This window comes from Salvia hispanica, chromosome 3, assembly GCF_023119035.1.
Source record: "Salvia hispanica cultivar TCC Black 2014 chromosome 3, UniMelb_Shisp_WGS_1.0, whole genome shotgun sequence".
Taxonomy (NCBI): Eukaryota; Viridiplantae; Streptophyta; class Magnoliopsida; order Lamiales; family Lamiaceae; genus Salvia; species Salvia hispanica.
In genome coordinates this window covers 22,830,617-22,852,180 of record NC_062967.1, presented here as the reverse complement: position 1 = coordinate 22,852,180, position 21,564 = coordinate 22,830,617, and the positions used below count along the sequence as shown (strand labels likewise).

At 37.7% G+C, this 21,564-nt stretch overlaps 3 protein-coding genes and 1 non-coding gene across 6 annotated transcripts; all 4 read left to right on the top strand.

The window, feature by feature from the left end:
• Positions 1–2,662: 2,662 nt before the first annotated feature.
• On the top strand, positions 2,663–7,499 carry LOC125215609 (rhamnogalacturonate lyase B-like). 3 transcript variants are annotated; one of them, XM_048117073.1, is made up of 14 exons: positions 2,663–2,732; positions 2,958–3,079; positions 3,260–3,323; positions 3,408–3,529; positions 3,616–3,663; positions 3,744–3,863; positions 3,944–4,063; positions 4,141–4,447; positions 4,524–4,673; positions 4,742–4,942; positions 6,374–6,672; positions 6,747–6,863; positions 6,933–7,056; positions 7,130–7,499. In XM_048117073.1, the coding sequence occupies exons 2-14, from the start codon at positions 2,991–2,993 to the stop codon at positions 7,367–7,369; spliced, it is 2,001 nt and encodes a 666-aa protein (XP_047973030.1). In that variant the 5' UTR covers positions 2,663–2,732; positions 2,958–2,990; the 3' UTR covers positions 7,370–7,499. The 3 variants fall into 3 exon arrangements, with proteins under 3 accessions (XP_047973030.1, XP_047973028.1, XP_047973031.1); XM_048117071.1 differs by having other exon boundaries at positions 2,728–2,825; XM_048117074.1 differs by lacking the exon at positions 7,130–7,499 and having other exon boundaries at positions 2,728–2,825; positions 6,915–7,034.
• On the top strand, positions 5,620–5,708 carry LOC125217252. Its single transcript, XR_007175669.1, has one exon. It is a non-coding gene; the product is annotated as a small nucleolar RNA U31b (small nucleolar RNA).
• A 3,519-nt stretch (positions 7,500–11,018) lies between the features above and the next one.
• Positions 11,019–13,082, top strand: LOC125215610. The gene is made up of 2 exons (XM_048117075.1): positions 11,019–11,858; positions 11,942–13,082. Exons 1-2 carry the CDS (start codon positions 11,485–11,487, stop codon positions 12,672–12,674), a joined length of 1,107 nt encoding a protein of 368 aa, XP_047973032.1. The 5' UTR covers positions 11,019–11,484; the 3' UTR covers positions 12,675–13,082.
• Positions 13,083–19,767: 6,685 nt separating this feature from the next.
• Positions 19,768–21,435, top strand: LOC125213257 (8-hydroxygeraniol dehydrogenase-like). Its single transcript, XM_048113701.1, has 5 exons — positions 19,768–19,930; positions 20,019–20,132; positions 20,212–20,725; positions 20,819–20,972; positions 21,071–21,435. The coding sequence occupies exons 1-5, from the start codon at positions 19,833–19,835 to the stop codon at positions 21,271–21,273; spliced, it is 1,083 nt and encodes a 360-aa protein (XP_047969658.1). The 5' UTR covers positions 19,768–19,832; the 3' UTR covers positions 21,274–21,435.
• Positions 21,436–21,564: the final 129 nt, after the last annotated feature.

The window sequence follows — 21,564 nt, the reverse complement described above, 5'->3', positions numbered from 1 at the left end:
TAAAGTGTCTGTAGTGTGTGTAGTGTATGAAATGTGTGAAATGTGTGCAGTGTGTGAAATGTGTGTCTTGTGTGAAATGTGTGTAGTGTGTGTAGTGTGTGAAGTGTGTAAAGTGTGTGAAGTGCGTGTAGTGTGTGTAGTGTGGGAAGTACGTGTAGTGTGTGAAGTGTGGTAGTGCTTTTTTTTGTATAATCAACATATTAATTATTCATATTTCATTCCATTCCATTTCAATATTAATTTGTAGATATCAAACATAGAAATGAAATCAATCAAGGAATAACAATTCCATTCTTTTTGCATTCCTTGTGCTTACCAAGCACAAGAATGGAATGGAATTGTCATTCCATTCCCACCTTCATTCTATTCTCATACCCATTTCATTCCCTCCTCATTCCATATTAATTTATAAAATTCTTTGAATCAAAATTACGAATTCAAATAAATTAAATTTTGTGTTGTGTCGAAGATTGGCAACCCTAAATGTAACATTCCAAAAATTTATGAATTTAAAGAAATTAAATTTTGGAAAGTCATTAATTAAATTTAAAATTATATAATTTTAAGTTTAGCTGTTTGATATCATATACTCCCTCCGTCCCCGATTAAGAGTCACACTTTGACTAGGCACGGGTTTTAAGAAATGTAAAGAAAAGTTGGTTGAAAAAGTTAGTGTAATGTGGGATCCATTTATTTATATTAGTTTTATAATAAAATGTGAGTGAATTGAGTTAGTGAAATGTGGGACCTATTTACTATTTATGGTAAAAATGAAGTGTGACTCTTAATTGGGGACGGATCGAAATGGAAAAGTGTGACTTTTAATTGGGGACGGAGGGAGTATTAAATTTTAATTTATTTTGTAATATGGAGTAGTGAATTGAGGTAAGAATTTAAATATATAATAAAGAAAAAATATTAAATTTATAACTTAAACTATTAAAAAGATGAGTTAAGAAGATGTGATTTTTTTCATTGGGGTTCGATAATGTTTCAAAAAATCAAGAATCATGTTGCAAGTTAAGAAAATAAAATATTTATTAAAAACTACTCTAGAAAAGAGTTTCGGATGAAATTTTCTCTCAACTTTTATATGCCATCCTCCGAGTCCATCTATGAATTAATCTTGCTCCCTATGTGTCTGAAAAGTACTATTTCTTATTAGTCCGTCCCTGAAAAGTATGAAATTTCTAATTTTAAAATAGCTAAACAATACATTATTCCTTCACATGATTTTATTTACAGCTTATACCGTTACATTACACTACTAATAATAATGTGGAGCTCATTTTCCACTAATACTACTTACACTACCATTTATCTTTTTCTCTTACTTTACTAAATTACACTCCCTCTGTCCCATAATAGATGTCACATTTTTCTTTTTAGTTTGTCCCATAAAAGATGTCACATTTCCTTTTTTGGAAAAAACTCTTTTTCACATTAAGACAAATATACTATTTTCTCTCTCTCTTAACACACAAAATAATACTCCCTCCGTCACCATAATTTGTCACCATTTGACCCGGCACGAGTTTTAAGAAATGTAATAGAAAGTGGGTTGAAAAAGTTGGTGGGATGTGGGTCCTACTTTTAAAGTATTAGTTTTATAATAAAATGTGAGTGGAAATGAGTTAGTGGAATATGAGGTTCACTACCAAAAATGGTAAAAATGAAAGTTGACAAACTTTTTGGGACGGACGAAAAAGGAAATATAGGTGACAAATTTTCGGGGACGGAGGGAGTATCTCCTAAAATCTCGTGCCATTCACCAAGTATGTCATCTATTATGGGACGGAGGGAGTGCATTAAATACCATGCCGAGTTAAATGTTCATACTTTTCAGGGATGGAGGGATTATTATTTTTAGAATATTTTATAAAATGATACTCCCTCCATCCCAGATTTGGAGTGACATTTTGCCATAAAAGTCCGTCCCACATTTGAAGTAACATTTAGAATATACCATATTTGCACAAAACATTTTACCCCATTATTCACTCAAATTACACCCAAATACCATTATATACACAAAAATAAACCAAAACATAAATCAAAATCTAAAAGTCAAACTCATGTCACTTTCCACCAACTAACTTCATTTATTACACACTCCACCTCTCACTTCATTAATTACACACTCCACCAATTCCTTACAACCCGTGCCATAACTAATTGTCACTCCAAATGTGGGACGGAGGGAGTAGATTATTAGTATCTTATTATGAATACTAAATAATTTTCTTAAAAAATGAAAGTTTTAAAATTATACCCTAATTATTGGAATCATCAACCATACTTTTTTTCCGACGGAAACAATACTATTTGTATACAATAAATCACATTTTTCTTAAGATGAAATGACTTTTGTTTTATATTTCCACAGTGAACAATTAATCAGAATAGGTTTCTTCACTTAAATGATACTTTTCTTCAATTAAAGTGTTACTTGGATCTAAATGTTACGTTTCCTTAATTTAGTTTACTTCATGCATGTAAATGATCCTTTTGTACAGAGAACGTGTAATATGGCTAAAAAGAAAGAAACAAAACGTGGATGCATGTTAAAGCAAAGTGAATTGAAGGTCAACTGCATATTATACATATAGTATATATATGCCAGTTGGTTTTGCTATAAATAAAACAATTACTATATGACCAAGTTATACAAATATATTATAACCACGCGATTCGGACTTCATTATTAACAAGGATTGGATTTGTCATTTGAGGTAATAACTATTTTGCAGGATTGTTTCATCTCATTTGAGAATCATTTTTTCTGCAGAGGGTGGTATAGAACTCATCTAAACATGATCCTAGAAGTAAGTTGGAAATCATTTCTTCCATCATAATACAAAATTCTCTTGCGTTTTATCCCAAAGATTCATGAATTGCTTCATCATCAGTGCAAGGTTTAGTTTGGAGCTCGATTTTATTAATGTTTTGTTTCACAGGTTGTTACTTGTAATTGCACGGGACTGAATTATATGATGAAAAGTGGAGCGATAGGATGCCTTGTTATGATACTATGTTTCTCCGTCTTCCTCTTCTTCACTTCCGAGATCCATACGGACAGGTCTTGTATACTTTTCATATATATGTATACATAGTGGTTTCTGTCTATTGGCTAGAATGTTGATTATGAAAATATGATAGACAATAATTATTTACTACTATCATATTATCATATTTTGAAATGACAGGCTTTTGCTTAATTATCACACATGTAGTAGTATATATGAAAACATGTTTGCAGATTGAGTAGAGAGAGCAATCCATCATCATTTGCAGCATTGAAACTCCAAGTAACAGAAAAGCATGTAAGTCCATAAATCAAGTATCATCATATATGGAGCACAATATAGGATAAACATCATTAAATATGAATTTGATTGGAGTTGCAGGTGCATCTAGACAACGGTATTGTTAAACTTACACTGGTGAAACCAAGCGGCACCATTGCAAAGGTCGGATACCAAGAAGTCGAAAACATTCTAGACAATCGACATACGGAAACCCGTAGAGGGTGAGCCTCATTACTTCAAATTTTCCGTTGTTATATTAGATGATACAAAACATTTTATATGAGCCAATTTCCGCAATGCAATGCAGTTACTGGGACATGGTCTGGGTTAAATCAAATACAAGTCAGTACGAAGCGTATGATGAGATCTAAAACATTCTTCAATATTTCCTAGTTTTCAACAATAAGTTTTGATGTCATCCTATGCTATCTGTAGAATCCATTGTACAAGCTTTAACGTTATAGCTCAAACTGAGGATCGGATTGAAGTTTCTTTCACTAGCACATGGAATGTGTCCCGTGGTGAAAATGTCGCGCCACTCAATATCGACAAAAGGTACACATAAATGGATTATTAGTTTGTTTTTTGATAATGGTTGAACAACTTGTATCAAATTAATTTGGTATACACTTTAGGTATATTGTCTTACGTGGAGTTTCTGGTTTCTACTCATATGCAATATTCGAGCATTTGAAAGGGTGGCCCGCTGTGGACATAGGTGAAGCAAGAATTGTATTCAAGCTTGATGAGAACATGTGAGACTTGAATTCTAGGCCAAGTATTAGAACCAAAAAACCCACATTTACGCTATGTGATAAATTTGCATGCTTAGGTTTCGGCATATGATAATATCGGATGATATGCAACGGGAGATGCCTTCTGCCAATGACAGGAAAAGGGGCCGTACCCTTGATTTCAAGGAAGCTGTGGTATTGGAAAATCCTGGCAATCCAGCTCTCCAAGGAGAGGTGGATGACAAGTATCAATACTCGTGCAACACAAAGGATAACCGAGTACACGGATGGATTAGCTCGGAATCAAAGGTGGGATTTTGGGTGATAAGGCCTAGTGATGAATTCCAAGGCGGCGGCCCTCTCAAACGAGACCTCACGTCACACGCTAGCTCTACTTCATTAGCTGTACGTTCACTTCACTTGCACATACTGAGACCAAACAAATTAATCACTAATTAAATCAACTCGTCTTTGTTGGCAGATGTTCTTGAGCAGCCATTATGTGGGTGTCAATGTTAGAGTAAGGAATGGAGAGGCATGGAAGAAGGTGCTTGGACCTGTTTTCATCTACCTTAACTCAAGGATTAATAAAACTAAACCAAACACACTTTGGGAAGATGCTAAAACACAGGTCATCTTATTTTTCAGTACAACCATAGAATTAGATTTACTTGAATTGACACTAGTTGACTTGATCAGATGATGAAAGAAATCAAGAAATGGCCGTATGATTTCCCAGCTTCAACTGATTATGTTCATGCGGATCAGCGTGGTACTATCACAGGCCGGTTGCTTGTACGTGACAACTATCTCAATCGAGGCAAAACCGTCCCAGCTAAGTTTGCATATGTTGGACTAGCTGCACCTGGATATGCTGGATCATGGCAGCGTGAATCTAAGGTTATATACATATACATATATATATATATATGGGGTGTGTTAGGGTCCTTACAGCATCTTAGTATAAAACACAGCACTAATCACAGCCCTTGGATCATTAGAGTGGATGGTTGTGATTAGTTACATTATCATACTAAAAATCTACATTATTAGCCGAGGTACATTATTAGACTAGAAATGTACATTGTAAGACTAAAACTGTACATTATTAAACTAAAATGCTACATTATTATCCGAGCTACATTATTAGTCTAAAATTCTACATCATTAGATGACACGTGACATTAATCTAATCGTTAGATCTAAAATCCAATGGACTGCAAGTGTTTTGAGTTTTACTTATACTTAGCGTTCTAACCTGAATACATCCCTATATAGGGTATATATATATATATATATATACACACACAGAGAATTGATATGTTGAGGACAAATTGTGAGGACTTGATGAGCGACTTCGACACCTGGCAACATCACCATCAATTTTCTCTCTACCCTTTATAGTTACCTCTCTCCCTTTCTCCTGTGCAATTCCCTCTCTCCTTCTCTTTCATCTTGATCTCTGCGGCGGAGTAAATCACACAGCTCCGTTTTGCCTTTCACTTATCTGGTTGTTCTTTCTAATTTAACGATTTTGTTTCTCAATTTCTCAATTTTATTTTAATTGTTTGGCCTTTGAATATGATGAATCATAATTGTCGCCCCAGGCTTAATTTGCATCTAAAAATAGATGCAACATGGTGATTGACACTTCAAATTCTGATTCCACCCCCAATATTTCAAATATTTTTCAATCCGTAATTGATTCTGCAGATTTCGATCTATGGGATGATTTATTTCGATCTAATTCTCTTTCATTCTCTCTAATACTTTGACTCCCTTCCTCTCCATTGCACATTTAGTTTTTGATCTGCGTCAATTTTGTTATACAAATTTATCGGAAAATTCTTGCTTTCGACTGTAAAATTTTAGAAATGACTAACTGCCGAGGCAATGACAGATGCACACCTTTAGACGGCGGCGATGAACATGAGGCGACTAGAGAAAAAATCGGCTATGGCAGTCTGAATTTGGGGGTGGCAAATTGAGAACGAGAAGTGAGGTGATTTGGGAAAGAAAGAACTGAGACAGAAAAGAGAGAATGGTGTGAGAGAGGAGATAGGTGAAAGAGAGAGTTGATGCAAATAAGAAAATAGAGAGGATGAAAGAGAAGGAGAGAGGGAATTGCAGAGGATAGAGGGAAAGGCGATGATGAGAGATAGGAGTGAGGAGAGAGGTAATTAGAAAGGGTAGAGAGAAAATTGATGGTGATGTTACCAGGTGTCAGAGTCGCTCACCAAGTCCTCACAATTTATCCCTCAGCATATCAATTCTCTATACATACATTCATTTATCATATACATACTGATCATAGATGTTATCACATGTCAGGGCTACCAATTCTGGACACAAACTGATGAAACTGGTTCGTTCACCATAACAAGCGTTCGAGCAGGCAAGTACAACTTGTATGCTTGGGTACCAACCGTAGTCGGGGACTTCAAACATAAATTCAACATTCTAATCAAACAAGGCAGCATAGTTGAACTTGGCGACGTTGTGTACACTCCTCCTAGAAATGGGCCGACACTGTGGGAGATCGGAATTGCTGATCGTACCGCAGCTGAGTTCTACATTCCTGATCCAGACCCTACCCTAGTAAACAAACTATTCATCAACCACACTGACAAGTCAGCTCCTACTCACAAATATCTTAACTAAGGCGATCATTAATAATTAATTTATGATTAACATTTGTTTCCAGATATAGACAATATGGCTTGTGGGAGAGATACGCACACTTGTATCCTGATCAAGATCTCACTTACATTGTTGGAAAGAGCGACTATCGGAAACACTGGTTTTTCGCCCATGTAAACAGGTAGTTTACACTTTATTTATGTATAGTTTTTGGCAACTAAATAACCATTAGCATTGGTTGAATTTGTAGAAAGGTGAAGAGAGGCTATAAACCGGCCACATGGAAGATAATATTCGACGCAACGAATGTGACGAGGGGAGCAAATTACACACTGAGGCTGGCATTAGCTTCTGCTCAATGTGCTAACATACAAGTAATTTTTACAAGAAATAATTAATGTAAGTCGATTGTCATAGAAAAATTAATATTGATCTTTATATGTGTAGGTATGGATCAACGACGATCCAAATGGTAATCTCCCTCACTTTGAGACTGGAAGAATTGGGAAAGATAACGCGATAGCGAGACATGGGATTCATGGGCTATACTGGTTGTATAGTATAAAAGTAGATGGATTTAAGCTTGTGCATGGAACAAATACCATTTATCTCAAGCAGTCACTACAGTTTGGCGCTTTCAACAGTGTTTTATATGATTACATTCGCCTCGAAGCACCAACTACTTGAAATTGGAATATTCATTTAGTAGCTACTATCATAAAATAGAAAAAAGATTCAGATTTAGAGGGCAAGTTTGTTCCCTTTGTATTCTTCGTATTGTTCTTATATACACATGATCTTCCACCCTATTCACATTTTTTACACAAGTGACATATTTCTTAAAAAAAAAAAAAACGATTCACTCTGCTACTTTATTTTCTATCCACTTAGCACACTATTGCATAAAATCGTGTGGAACAATAAATGTGTCATTTGGAGTTAGAACGGGAGTATTATTAATATATTAATGAATCCACTACCAATTATAAAACTAGTCAAACTCTCGTTGTGGAATATGACACATATGGAAAACGAGATATGGTCCAGCCACGGGCAGATCTACATGGTGCTTTGTTGGGGCAAATGCCCCTCCTCGGAACAGTTGTGCAGGTCGAGATGCCCGACGCAGGGGGACCAAGGGGTCGAGATCCCCAACTCAGAGCCCACATGGAACTAACAACCCAAACGAAAGACGAAGAGGCCTGGTTCTCATTAGTTAAATATTGTATTTCCTTCTATGTTACTCCCTCCGTCCCCGAATACTTGACACGGTTTGACCGGGCACGGGTTTTAAGAAATGTAATGGAAAGTGTGTTGAAAAAGTTGGTGGGATGTGGGTCCTACTTTTAAAGTATTAGTTTTATAATAAATGTGAGTATGAATGAGTTAGTGGAATATGGGGTCCACTACCAAATATGAAAAAAGTGAACTGTGTCAAGTATTCGGGGACGGACCGAAATGGCAAACTGTGTCAAGTATTCGGGGACGGAGGGAGTATTTCTTTCTTTATTTTTAAAGTATTTGAATGATATTATGATGCAAATGAACGGTGAAACGTATGAGAATGATTAACTGATAGATAAAAAGAACTCAACTAATTGAGAACTTGAGAGTATAAACACTCGATGTAAAATTAAATAATCAAAGTCTGTCTTTTAAGATCAACAATGAGGCCTTTATATAGGCAAAGAGAAATCCTAAACTTACGGAAAGAAAATAACTAAAAAGATAATAAGCAAAAATAACTATAAGGAAAATAAGTAAAAAGGAAAACCTAATTAGTAGAAGGAAAAAACAATTAACATTTTTCCATCTACTAATTTTACTAACTAGAAAATAAATAAAATTCAAAATATATATTTCTTAGCCTCCAAGTCTTGTCTTCTACTATCAATTTTTCCATATATATTATTTAATCATTTTTTTTATCTTTTCATTTGCATAATTTGGTATCACGATTCAGGTTGATTATCAATGGCTGAACGTAGATATGACAACAGACGTGGCGATGCTCGTAGTGGCGGTCGTGGTGGGGGACGTGGAAATCTCCCAAATGAAGAGGCTGGACGACAGTGTGATCTGCGCGACATTGAGAACGACGATATGAGAAAACAGGTTCGAGACCTCCAGCACGACATCGAGAACGGTGATGTGCGACAACAGGTTCGAGACCTACAACGACGATTGGCGCGATTGGAGAAGCGTCGGGGGAAATCTAACCCGATGAGATCTAATGTGTTGGAGCGTCGTTCATTGGACGATTTGTTATTCAACGGCGTCTACAGTGGCAAGTCTAAGCCCGTATACGACAAGGATATATTGTCGATGCCTGTGTATGATGAGCCCGTATACGACGAAGATATATTTTCGATACCGGTGTATGATAAGCCCGTATATGACGATGATATATTATCGATGCCGGTGTATGATAAACCCGTATACGATGAGGTTGAAGGGGGAAACCGCCTCCTAGGATTCATGTTTGGGAATGTTGTTGACGATTTCGATTTGGATTTCTCCTTCGACGATCTCTGCATTCCATCCACCAGAGAGCTCGACGACCTCCTCCCTATCCAGTTTCAGGAGTTCGGATACAGAGCGAGTGTCCCGCAATTTCAATCGGATGCCAACCAATTGGACACTTTGCAAAACAAATTGTCCAGAAGTGCGTCACGGTTCTAGTGATCACAGCTCCGATGGCTCCGGAGTTCTCAATTCCAGGTCATCGCAATTGGAGTCTCATCAGATTTCCGGGTATTTTAATATTCCATCAGAATCGGACGGATCGAATAAAGGAACTTTTGCAAATTGCAGCAGTGGAGTGGACGTGTCAGATTGTCCTTCGCCGGAGACTAGAGCTTTTTAAGGAATTTCGTCTCTAATATCTCTAAGGACTCCAATGATCGTGGTGCAAATTCGGTGAGTTTTTCTCCACATATGAATAAGAGTTTGACTGGAATTGGTGTTGTGGATCCGAAAATAGAGCTGCCTAAAATCAACTTAGTAGCTCTTTATTGAAAAGGAAAAAGGGTTGTGAAGAGTTGCCTTTTAAGAATTTTTTCCTCCGCATGGTGAATTGCTCAAAGCCAAAAGATACAGGCACTAGTTGCTTGGGAGCTGAAATTAAAGATAAAGACGACTATATGGATTTTGATGGAGTTATGCCCACTTTTGAGGATGGAATAGATTTTGGGCTTAATGAAGTTAATAATGACGGCTTGTCCAAGAAGGATGGCATGATGACTATAGTTGGAGAAATTTTAATTGGGTTAAGATGCTATTGCAATAAAGTAGACTCGAGGATGAGTCTTTTTCAAGAAGAGGAGTATGATTTAGTATAAGACAAGACTTGGAGGCTAAGAAAAATATATTTTGAATTTTATTTTTTCCTAATTAGTAAAATTAGTAGATGGAAAAATTTTAATTATTTTTTCCTTCTACAAATTAGGTTTTCCTTATTGCTTATATTCCATATAGTTATTTTTGCTTATTATCTTTTTAGTTATTTCCTTTCCATAAGTTTAGGATTTTCATTTGCCTATATAAAGGTCTCATTGTTGATCTTAAAAGACAGACTTTGATTGTTTAAGTTTACATCGAGTGTTTATACTCTCAAGTTCTCAATTAGTTGAGTTCTTTTTATCTATCAGTTAATCATTCTTATTCGTTTCACCGTTCATTTGCATCATATTATATTAAGTATTTTAAGTCAATATTCTCATATTTTCTTCTTGATCCTTTCACGGGTCGTAAAGTTGAATTAAGCATGGTCCGGATCCTATAAATAACAGGATCCATAGAGGTCAAAATATTGACAAATAAAGAATGTCTTTCTTCTCACTCACATTGCTAATCCTAGCAATCCAACTAGGGGCAAACCTTTCATCTTTATTCTTAATTCTCTACAGTAATTTGTGCTCTCTTCCACGTTAGGGAGAACTAAAACCATAACATTCATCCCAACCATTTCCTTGCATTCCATTGCGCGTTAAGCCACAAAGATTGTGTTGCCAATGCCCAAAGTAGTAGAGTAAATATGTGACTTAAGATATATGTATGATATCATTCTTTTTATCATATCTTGGGCTTTTCGAGCACAAGATATCATTCCTGGCCATTTTCCTAATGTGACTTTCCGGACAGCAGTTGGACTTATTGAGAAGTCTCCACCGACTTATAGAACAATCGAGAAGTATGAAATGAGCTAGAATTATCTAGCTCCATGCCACCGACTTAGTCCTAGGAATTATTAAATTATTAGGCTTAGGTTGAAGATGTGCCACTAGAATTATCTAGTTTTGTGAATGTCGGTTGTTTACCGACTTATAACTCCTATAAATAGGCACTAGGCCTTTATGTGTATTGTACACAATTAGAGAGCTAAGTGAGAGTGTACGAGTACGTGTGTGTTTGTGAGTGCGAGGTGTGTCCTCGTAGAGTTAGAGGTGTGTCCTCCAAGAGCCGTAGTGTTGTGTTGGTGTTGTGTACACCACTGTGTTGTGTATTGGTGTTTCGTACACTGTTGTTGAGAGTTTAATAAAATTCTGTTTGTGTATCGATCCTGGAGTACCGCTGATACCCAACAAGTGGTATTAGAGCCACGTCGAACCGTGGTGGTTGTTATTGTAGTTGTGGTCTTTTTCGTGGTGTTTATTCGTAGGTCGAGAGTATACTGTAACTCTGCCGGAATTAGCAGTTGAGGACTGTTGTTGGAGTCGCTACTCTGCCGGAGTTAATAGTCAGGGACTATTGTTGGAGTCATTACTCTGCCGGAGTTGACAGCTAGAGAATACCAGTACCAGATGACGGATTTTCTTGGAGTTGCCAATAACATCGAGAAGCTAAATAGTAACAATTACGAAAATTGTTGTATCCGTATACATTATTATCTCATAGGTCAGGACTTATGGGATATTGTTGGAGGAGAGAGCACGACACCACCGACTGGCGACGCGAAGGCGCGAATGGAGTGGGAGATGAAATGCGGAAGAACGATGTTCGTGCTGATGGTTGCAGTGGAAGACGAGCAGATGCAGCGTATCAGGTCAGCTAAGATACCGAAGGAGGCGTGGAGGAGGTGTGGGAAATTTCGAAGACCGCTTTCGCCAAGAAGAACGAAGCAAAGCTGCAGTGCCTGGAGAATGAGCTATTCTCCATCTCGCAACGGGAGCTTATTGTAAGTCAGTACTTTTCTAAAGTTAAATCATTATGTGAAGAGATTTCGAAATTAGATCCTGATAACGTGATTAACGAGACGAGGATGAGGAGGATCATCATCTATGGTCTAAGACCCGAGTTCACGGGTCTTGTGACTGCCACACGCGGTTGGGCTACGCAGCCAACTCTGGACGAGTTAGAGAATATCTTATCCAATGAAGAGACCCTGGATAATAAGATGTCTAAAGTAGCTGTGAAGGACTATGAGGAAGAAGCTCTGTTCAACGGCAACAGAGGTCGCTCTGCCAGAAATGATCACTGGCGTAGGAGAGTAGAAGGTGATCGAGAATATCGATCTACAAGAGACGAAGGTGATCGTGACTATCGGCGTAAAGGAGAAGATGGTGATGAAGAGGAGAGACGTTCTCAGCTAGGGGGAGCACAACGTAGAGATGGCCGGAGCAGCGAATCTCAAAGACGATTTGATGGAATGTGTTATAATTGTGGGAAGAAAGGCCACATAGCCAGGTACTGTCGGTCAGAGAATAAGCCTGTAGAAAGTCACGCAATGATAACTAGCGGGGCATCACCGGAAGAAGAAGAATGGGACATGGAAGCATTAGCTGTTCTGAGCGACGGAGAGTTGGAATCCCAGGGATCCGCTGTTATAGAAGAAAAAGATTGGAATTTTGACAATTCCATGCTGATTACTGAAGACGAAGAGGGTAATATTATTGAGGAGACTTGGGGAGAAGCAAATGGAGAAATAAAACTGGAGCTGCTAGAAGTTGAGGAAGAAATCGACGAGCAATGTGTGGAGCTTCCAGAAACTTAAGGAGATAATGATGAAGGTGAAGGAATAAAAATATCAGGGGTTGAAGATGTGCCACTAGAATTATCTAGCTCCATGTCACCGACTTAGTCCTAGGAATTATTAAATTATTAGGCTTAGGTTGAAGATGTGCCACTAGAATTATCTAGTTTTGTGAATGTCGGTTGTTCACCGACTTAGAACTCCTATAAATAGGCACTAGGCCTTTATGTGTATTGTACACAATTAGAGAGCTAAGTGAGAGTGTACGAGTACGTGTGTGTTTGTGAGTGCGAGGTGTGTCCTCGAGTTCTTGTGAGGTGTGTCCTCCAAGAGTCGTAGTGTTGTGTTGGTGTTGTGTACACCACTGTGTTGTGTATTGGTGTTTCGTACACTGTTGTTGAGAGTTTAATAAAATTCTATTTGTGTATCGATCCTGGAGTACCGCTGATACGCAACAGGACTATCATTCCATCATTGCTCTGTTTAGCATATCTCGTAATTAAGTACAAATAATGAGCTGATACTATTGTTGCTCCCCTCTTATATTCATTTCTTAGTGTAGTTACCAACAACTTTTTTTCCTTCCAATGAAATGTGCTAACCCACTGATTTCTTATTTAAAGAAACTCGGATCGTCGATTGTAGCTGAACCACTCATCGATTTTATTGAGGGTTTTGAATTTCGGTCGGATGTCGTACTCAAGATGATGCGTTTTTATATATACAACATCGTTATCATTTTACGTTTTGACAAATTAGCTTGATTGTTGTCAATTTAGATAAATGTTACCCTTCGGTATGCCCATGCATTGATCACTTACTTTACTCTCTCTTATCTCTCATATTTTATTCATCTCTTCTATTTTACTCCCTCCGTCCCACATTAGGAGTGTCATTTAGTTATGTCACATGTTTTAAGAAATTGGTGGAGTGTGTAATTAATGAAGTCAGATGATGAAGTGTGTAATAAATGAAGTGAGTTGGTTGAAGGTGGGTCACTTTTTGACTTTTTGGTTTTTTATTTTTGTTTTGGTTTATTTTAATGTAGATAAAGACATTTTGATATAATTTTAATGAACAATGGGGTAAAATTGTATGACCAAATATGGAAAATTCTAAATGTGACTCTTAAACTGAGACGGACTTTTATGGCAAAATATGACTCTTAAACTAAGACGGAGGGAGTATTTTATTATCATTCAACTCATTCAACACAATTTCTTAGTTTCTATGTCTAAAAAAGTGACCCAACTTAATTGAGACGGAGAGACTAATATAAAATTTCCAACAATTATTAATTTTCCGACTCTAAAATACAGAAGTCTAGAGATTCAATCAAAATAAGTTTTTATTATAGTAGTATTAACTAGGAATAATTTTATATTATGGTATTAATATAAAACTTTAACGACAACTTGCACCGAAATCCCATAATTTCAATCTTGATAGTGAGAGGCCAAAGGAACCCACCACCTAACCATTATGATTCTATCCTTTATCTTTGAATGGAATTTAAAAGGAAATAGCTAAGATAGTGCCATTATTTCTCACCAACAGTATTGCACTCGGACATCATAATCAATTATTTTTTCGAATCAAGAGAAGCAAAAGAGAACTTATAATTAATGAATATAGAAATGTAACTTTTGCGCTAATTAATTAATGCACTAAATAATTAATGTGGTTTGGTATTATTATTCCAATGTTTGCTATTAATCAATCGAGAAAATATAATGAAACGTATAGGAAGATTTGCACACAATCCGGCCAATCACATTTTCGTATTAATGAGTTAAGAGTCAATCATAGCGTTGAAAAATTTGTAAACATCTGCTGTGCAAAATATCCAGATTGATAGACGATTGAGAAATGTTATAATTTATGAATTCATTGGTAATGTGTTATGTAATCTTCATTGTGTACGAGGAAAAGTCAGTCCACTCTTGTGTGCAGAAAAATAAGATAGGATAGGTATGACTATGATTATTTTTAGCAAATGAGGTACTATAATACAGTTATTAGTAACTAATATCACAAACTATGCCCAAATTCTAGATTTTTATATGAATTTAAATCTTGATAGTAAGGACTTTGCTAATTCATATGCAACCTTCGCCAAATCGAATCTAATTAGGGTGCGTTTGGAACACGAAATTGGAATTGGAATTGAAATTGGAATTGGAATTGGAATTGAAATTGGAATTGAAATTCTATGGAAGGTTACCTATTAGTGAAGATGACTAATAAACTTGTTCATTGAACACTCAATCCTAAATTTCGTGTAAGAACAAGATAGCTTTCGTCTAACAATATGAAAAAATCTAGGCGTGAACATGAATTTTATATGTGCGGAGATTTTATTGCAATGTTTGTGTGAAACAATATATCGTTTCCAGCTATTTGAAACATCATTGTTGTTTCTCCCATTCTGCAAATCTTTATCGCATGTGTTGGAAAGAATCAAGTAAATGAGAAAAAGATTGATGGAGATTAAAGAAGATTGATTGAGATCACATAATTAAGGCAATTAGTATATTCTTCCTATTGTGTAATTAGGGTAAATCTTACCATATACAAATCCTTCTCTAGCCTATTTATAGGCGTGTACATTGTAGAAGCCATTGAACAAGTTGAATGAATAATACACATATATCTTTCAACATGGAATTAAAGCATGGTTTTCGATTTCAATTGGTGAACTCAGAATTTGATTCATCATTGTTCGATACCTTCCTCAAACCTTCGACCAGAAAAAAACAAGGCAGAAATCATCAAATCTCAAATAGGGCAGAGATCAAAATCTACACAACATGGTCGGACAATTCCGAACATACGGGGAAAAAGGGTCAAATTTCTCACGATTGAGTGAGCGAATGACAACCCGGGAGATATTTGAAAGAACCCCCACCCCTACCGAAGTCCGATGGCAGGAAGCGGAGGCTCTTTCAAGATCATGCCGCGGCAAACTTTCCCCCGACCAGCGGACCCCCGGTGACTCCATCGGGCGGAATGGCTGGGCCAGCCGGGGAACCCAACCCGAACGCCCCACCAACCGCCCCCCAAAAACCGCCACCGCCACACCCCACCCCAACCCCCCCATTCAAACCCACAAATCTGGGTTCCCCGCCCGGAAAGAACAAGCTACAAGAGAAACCCTTTTCCCCCGGATTCCGGGGTGGGGGACGAGAATCAACCAAAAGCCCGTTTTTCAACGGAGGAGGATGGAGGGGGGTTGTTCCGAGGGGCGGGAATGGACGCCGCCCCCGTGGGAGAATAGGGACGGGGGGCGGCCGCGGGGCGGAGGGGGCGAGTTGGTGGGGCGGGGGGGAAACCGGGGTCGCGTTCGAACGGGGAGGCGCGTTCAAGGGAGGTAAGGGTTTGGGATTAAAAAATCCTAATGCCCCATTTGTTGCAATTTACTCCTAAAGTAGGGATGCTAGAAATATCCCCACTTATGAATAATTTGTGCCCCTGATTTCCCATTGTGTGCTGGGCCCGAAAGGAAATTAAAAAGGGGTCCCAAAAATTGCGAAAACTTTTTTTTGAGCCCAATCGTTTTGCACCCCTTTGATAGTTTTCCCAAATTATGTGTTCCCCAAAGTAAAACCGTTCTAAAGAAAAAAGGGGGATTATTATGGGGGGCAGATCACTTATGTTTGATTTTTAATTTAATGGAGAATAAAAGCCACGAAAAAGGGGCTGAGGGGGGTGGGTTGTGTGGGAGTGGAACCATTGAGATTTCTCCAATTTTAAAGCCCCAAAAATTTGCCTTATGTCCCAAAACCCATAAGCTCTTCAATTAGTTGCGAAAAAATTTAAAACCCCAATTCCGTGCATCCAAACTTCTGTATTACGGGATATCGGGGGGAGGATAATTTGGCCGAGCGTTGGCTTTTACGGGGATGAGATTGTCAACAAGGTGGCCCCGCGATCTTGCTCACGATCTTTCGGGAAGCTTTTGGGCACCCCGATGATCCCCGGGTTTTTTAAAAGTTTTTAAATTTTTTCCCCTTTTTAAAGATATTACAGGGACTTGGTTTTGGCAAAAAGCCACGAACCCCCCTTTAGATCAAGTGATACTGTTTAAAACTATTTTTTCTAGGCATGCCCTGTTTGGGGTCCCCGATCCCCTTATTGGTGATCATGGTTTTAAGATTTTTTTTATCTTTGTGATGATTGCACTAGATTGACGGGTATATTTTTAAAAAAAAAAATTTGAAGTTTTTGAAAAAAATTTTTACTTTATTAAAAGGTTAAGACCAAATTTTAAACCCCTGTCAAATCCCTTTGGTCCATAATGGCAAGGAATTTGTTAACAAAGAAAAAGAGTTTTTCAAAAGGGGGGGTTACATCAAACCACTTGTCCCTACACTCCCCAACAAAAAGGGGGAGGAAATAAAAAAAGATAAAACTAGAAAAATCACGAGAGCTCTTTTCTTTACTCCAATGTTCCCAATTTCTCGCCCGGCCGTCCCCCCGTTTTTTCCCATTAATCGTTTGCCTACAAAAATTGGGTATGAAAACTCCTTTTCAAACTCTTTCATCCTTAACGTATCCCCCACCCCTCCCCCTTCCGCAAAATCTTTGGTTGTTTGTTTTTTGTGCATGTGCCAAAACATGAAAGGGGGAAAATTTCCCGCATGTGCATTAAAATTTTGTTCTTGGGGGATGGGATAAACGAAATATCGATGCTATCATCCGGTCAGGGAAAAATTTTAACAACGATGAACGTAATTTCCTTGAAAGTGAATTTTTTTACACCCAAACCCGGGGGTGGGGGGGGAAGTTTGGGGGGGGGGGAAAACGACCCCCTGTGTCGTACCATACCTAAGCCTACCGGTCGGAATAACAGCGTGTGTCACCCGAGCCAATCACGTCCGTGAGCCCCCCAAATGCCCACGCCCCAAATTTCTCCCCCGGATATCTGAGGAATTCCGAAACTAGCTGATATACGTTTTTTTCCAAACCGGGGGTAGAGGGAAAAGAAATGCAAAATGATGGTGATACGGGGCGTTATATCTCCCTTCCCGGATTTCGGGGATTGGCAAGAGATACCAAACAAAGGATTCCCAAAAGCATATATTCTAAGGGAAAACTAGCCAAAGGCCAAACTAACAAATGGCAAGGGGATTTGGGTCAGAAAGGAAAGATCCCATCACCGTCGGGGGGCCGAAAATTCCTCGAGGGAAGCAACGGTGGAGATGGGCCCCCGAAGAACAATCGGGGGGGTTTTTCAAACCCGATGGAGTGCGGATTGGGGGGATAGGTCTTCACCATCAAACGGAGAACAATGGGCATTTAAAGATACAAGGTGCTACGAGCTTCCATGATGTATTGGGCAAGTTAAGAATGGGTGATCCCGTTACTTAACTTGAAGGGGAGTATTGAAAAGAATCAAGTAAATGAGAAAAAGATTGATGAAGATTAAGGAAGATTGATTGAGATCACATAATTAAGGCAATTAGTATATTCTTCCTATTATGTAATTAGGGTAAATCTTACCATATACAAATCCTTCTCTAGCCTATTTATAGGCGTGTACATTGTAGAAGCCCGTGAACAAGTTGAATGAATAATACATATATATCTTTCAACAGCACGTTTGGTAGAATAGAAAATTTATCCAGAAATGAAATCCAATGATGAAAAATCAGGAATTCACCTATTTGTGTGGATATATTAAATTATATCATGTCGTTGTTGAGTGCGATATTTGATTAAAGTAGTAGTTAAATGAATTGTATAAAGGGGGGCCGCCTTGCTAGACCTCACTACCCTTCACCCCACTGTTAATTAAATAATGTAGTCTTTATTCTTTCGCAGCCATTATATCTTAAATCAATAGACCTGGCTTTGCTGGGCTCTAGGGAGATTCATGTATATGATATCATTAATTTAAGATCTTTACAAGAGTCAACGAGCGATTGGCAAATGGATTCCGTTCGAGCGTAGAGATGCAAAAGATATTCAGCTATGGTTCGAAACCTTAGTTTTAGATCATCATCAACCCTGTCTTTAATCATCGTTTTTCTTCTATTATTCATGAATCTCACAAAATGACATTATTCAAATTAAATCTACGTAATGACAAAAGTATAACATTCTATTAGAAAAAGAAAAGTCAAAAAAGGAAAAAAGAATGAAATAAAATGAAAAAAACGAGTATACAAATCAAAAATAAAAAATATATGCAATTAGGTTTTAAATTTATAATTTTATTTGAAAAATAAGTTTTAATAAATACTCTATAAAACAATTTTTATACATAAAAACCAATTTTCAAAAATAAATATCTATTTATAAATATATATAATATTAAAATTGGATAAAACCAGCCATTCGCATGCCCGCTAGTAGGTTTCACATGAGTTGCTTCCTGTTGGCCGAAAGAGGAGGGCAAGTGGAGGGACATCATTGCCTCCATCACTTGGGCAATCGAGACACTGCATTCCTTCCCTATTTCGTCACTTCGGAACATGGCAAAATGCTTGCATTGTGGATACTCTTAGAAGCGGCACATGAAACACGTTGTGTACACGACTATTGGCCGAAGGCCGGAGCCAGTAGTGATATGATCCCTTTTAGAAGTTTATCTTGGATTGTTGAATGCCCAGGATGAGTTTTTAACAATTAATTATACTATAGTGCAAATAAATAGTGTATCACACATCAATAAACAAGAAGCAAATTTCACCCCGTCATGTGAAATTTTTGAAATTATCTAGTTATGAAATTTTCTTACTCCTAGATGATGTGAGTTGCATGCATTTATCTACAAAAGATGATGTGCAATCAGATGTACGTATATTCTGATCTCTATTAAAAATTTGATCTTTTAAGTTTTAATATTAACACCAATCATGCCATGTAAACAGTTTTTATTTTTGGTCCCCGTAATAGAAGTGATTTATTAGTAGGCACAAGGCGAAAAGTAATAATACTAGTATTTCTTTCATCAAAGAAAATTGTTTAGGAAAAGTAAAGTCGATCAAAGTAGACCAATAAAACAATGTCGAGAATTGAATGACTATTCCTCTACTCGCTTATGCGCTAAGCATATACATCACCTAACATCATAATCTCTATAAATACCACTATTCCACCTTCGCCAACAACATCAATTCGCACTCTCTCTCCATTTTCGAGCTTATTTTCTTACACACGAATTTTATTTTTAACATGGCAAAATCACACGAAACAGAGCACCCTGTCAAAGCCTTCGGATTGGCTGCCACCGACTCATCTGGCCATGTCTCCCCTTTTAAATTCTCTAGAAGGTTCTTTTCCTATTTCCCTCTATCTTTCTCTCTATTATGTACCTCTAGAATTACTAGTAATATTTAACAATTATGGTTGTATTTGCAGGGCAACTGGTGATGATGATGTGCAGTTTAAAGTGTTGTATTGTGGAATCTGCCACACCGATCTTCATTACCTCAAGAACGAGTGGGGCGTCACTCAATATCCCATTGTTCCTGGGTAACTTTCTGCAAATTCATATCATGTAATCATGGCATTGGATGCCAATTATATTGACATGGATATATATATAATGCAGGCATGAGATTGTTGGTGTGGTAACAGAGGTGGGAAAGAAGGTTGAGAAGGTCAAAGTTGGAGACAAAGTTGGTGTGGGATGCATGGTCGGATCCTGTCGATCGTGCGAGAGCTGCAAGGAAGATCTTGAGAATTACTGCCCCAAGATCATCCCCACTTACGCTGCTCCCTACCATGATGGCACCATCACCTACGGTGGTTACTCCGATATCATGGTTACTGACGAGCATTTCATTGTTCGTATCCCTGAAAACATGCCATTGGATGCTGCTGCTCCTCTTCTATGTGCCGGCATCACCACCTACAGCCCCATGAGATACTTTGGACTGGACAAGCCCGGGATGCACATTGGAGTTGTCGGTTTGGGTGGACTCGGGCATGTTGCTGTTAAATTTGCCAAGGCTTTCGGTTGCAAGGTCACAGTCATTAGCACTTCCCTCAGCAAAAAAGACGAAGCGCTTTCACATTTGGGTGCAGATTCGTTCTTGATCAGCAAAGATGCTGATGAAATGCAGGTACAAAAAGAAATATCCCTTGTTTTATCAACATTGTCATCACTATCATCGCTAAATTAATGTGAATATGGATTGTATTACTATTATATCTAGGGTGCCATTGGAACAATGGATGGTATTATTGATACAGTATCAGCACATCATGCTTTGATGCCACTCATTGGCCTCCTGAAGGCTCATGGAAAGCTCATCATGGTTGGTGCCCCAGATAAGCCTCTCGAGCTACCGGTTTTTCCTCTCCTTGCAGGTGCAAAACCCTTACATATAATATTGTTTCTCTCATGTATCCATTATTACAATGAATTAGTATTTGCTTAATGTGGAATTGGATGAATATTGTTGCAGGGAGAAAGATGATTTCTGGGAGTGGGATTGGAGGGATGAAAGAGACTCAAGAAATGATTGATTTCGCGGCCAAGCACAATATAAAGGCTGATATTGAACTAATTTCAGCTGACTATGTTAACACTGCGTTGGAGCGGTTGGCCAAAGCTGATGTGAAGTATCGGTTTGTGATAGATGTTGCCAACACTCTCCAACAATCTTGAACTTGGGTCTTTGATGGAAGCCATTGTTTTTCTCTTGTTTTGTTCGGTCTTTCATGAAAGCTATTGTTCTTCTCATGTTTTGTGTGCTATTTGATGGAAGAGATTGTTCTTCTCTTATTTTGTTTCATTTTAGATATATATTCACTGTTGGTTTGTCTTAAATTTTGTATTTATACAATCTATACATATAGTATAATAAAAATATACTTTTGTTTTGTATTGCATATCACATTATATATACTCACTAAATTCCATCCACTTTTTCAATTGTAGTTTATTTCAATCAAATAT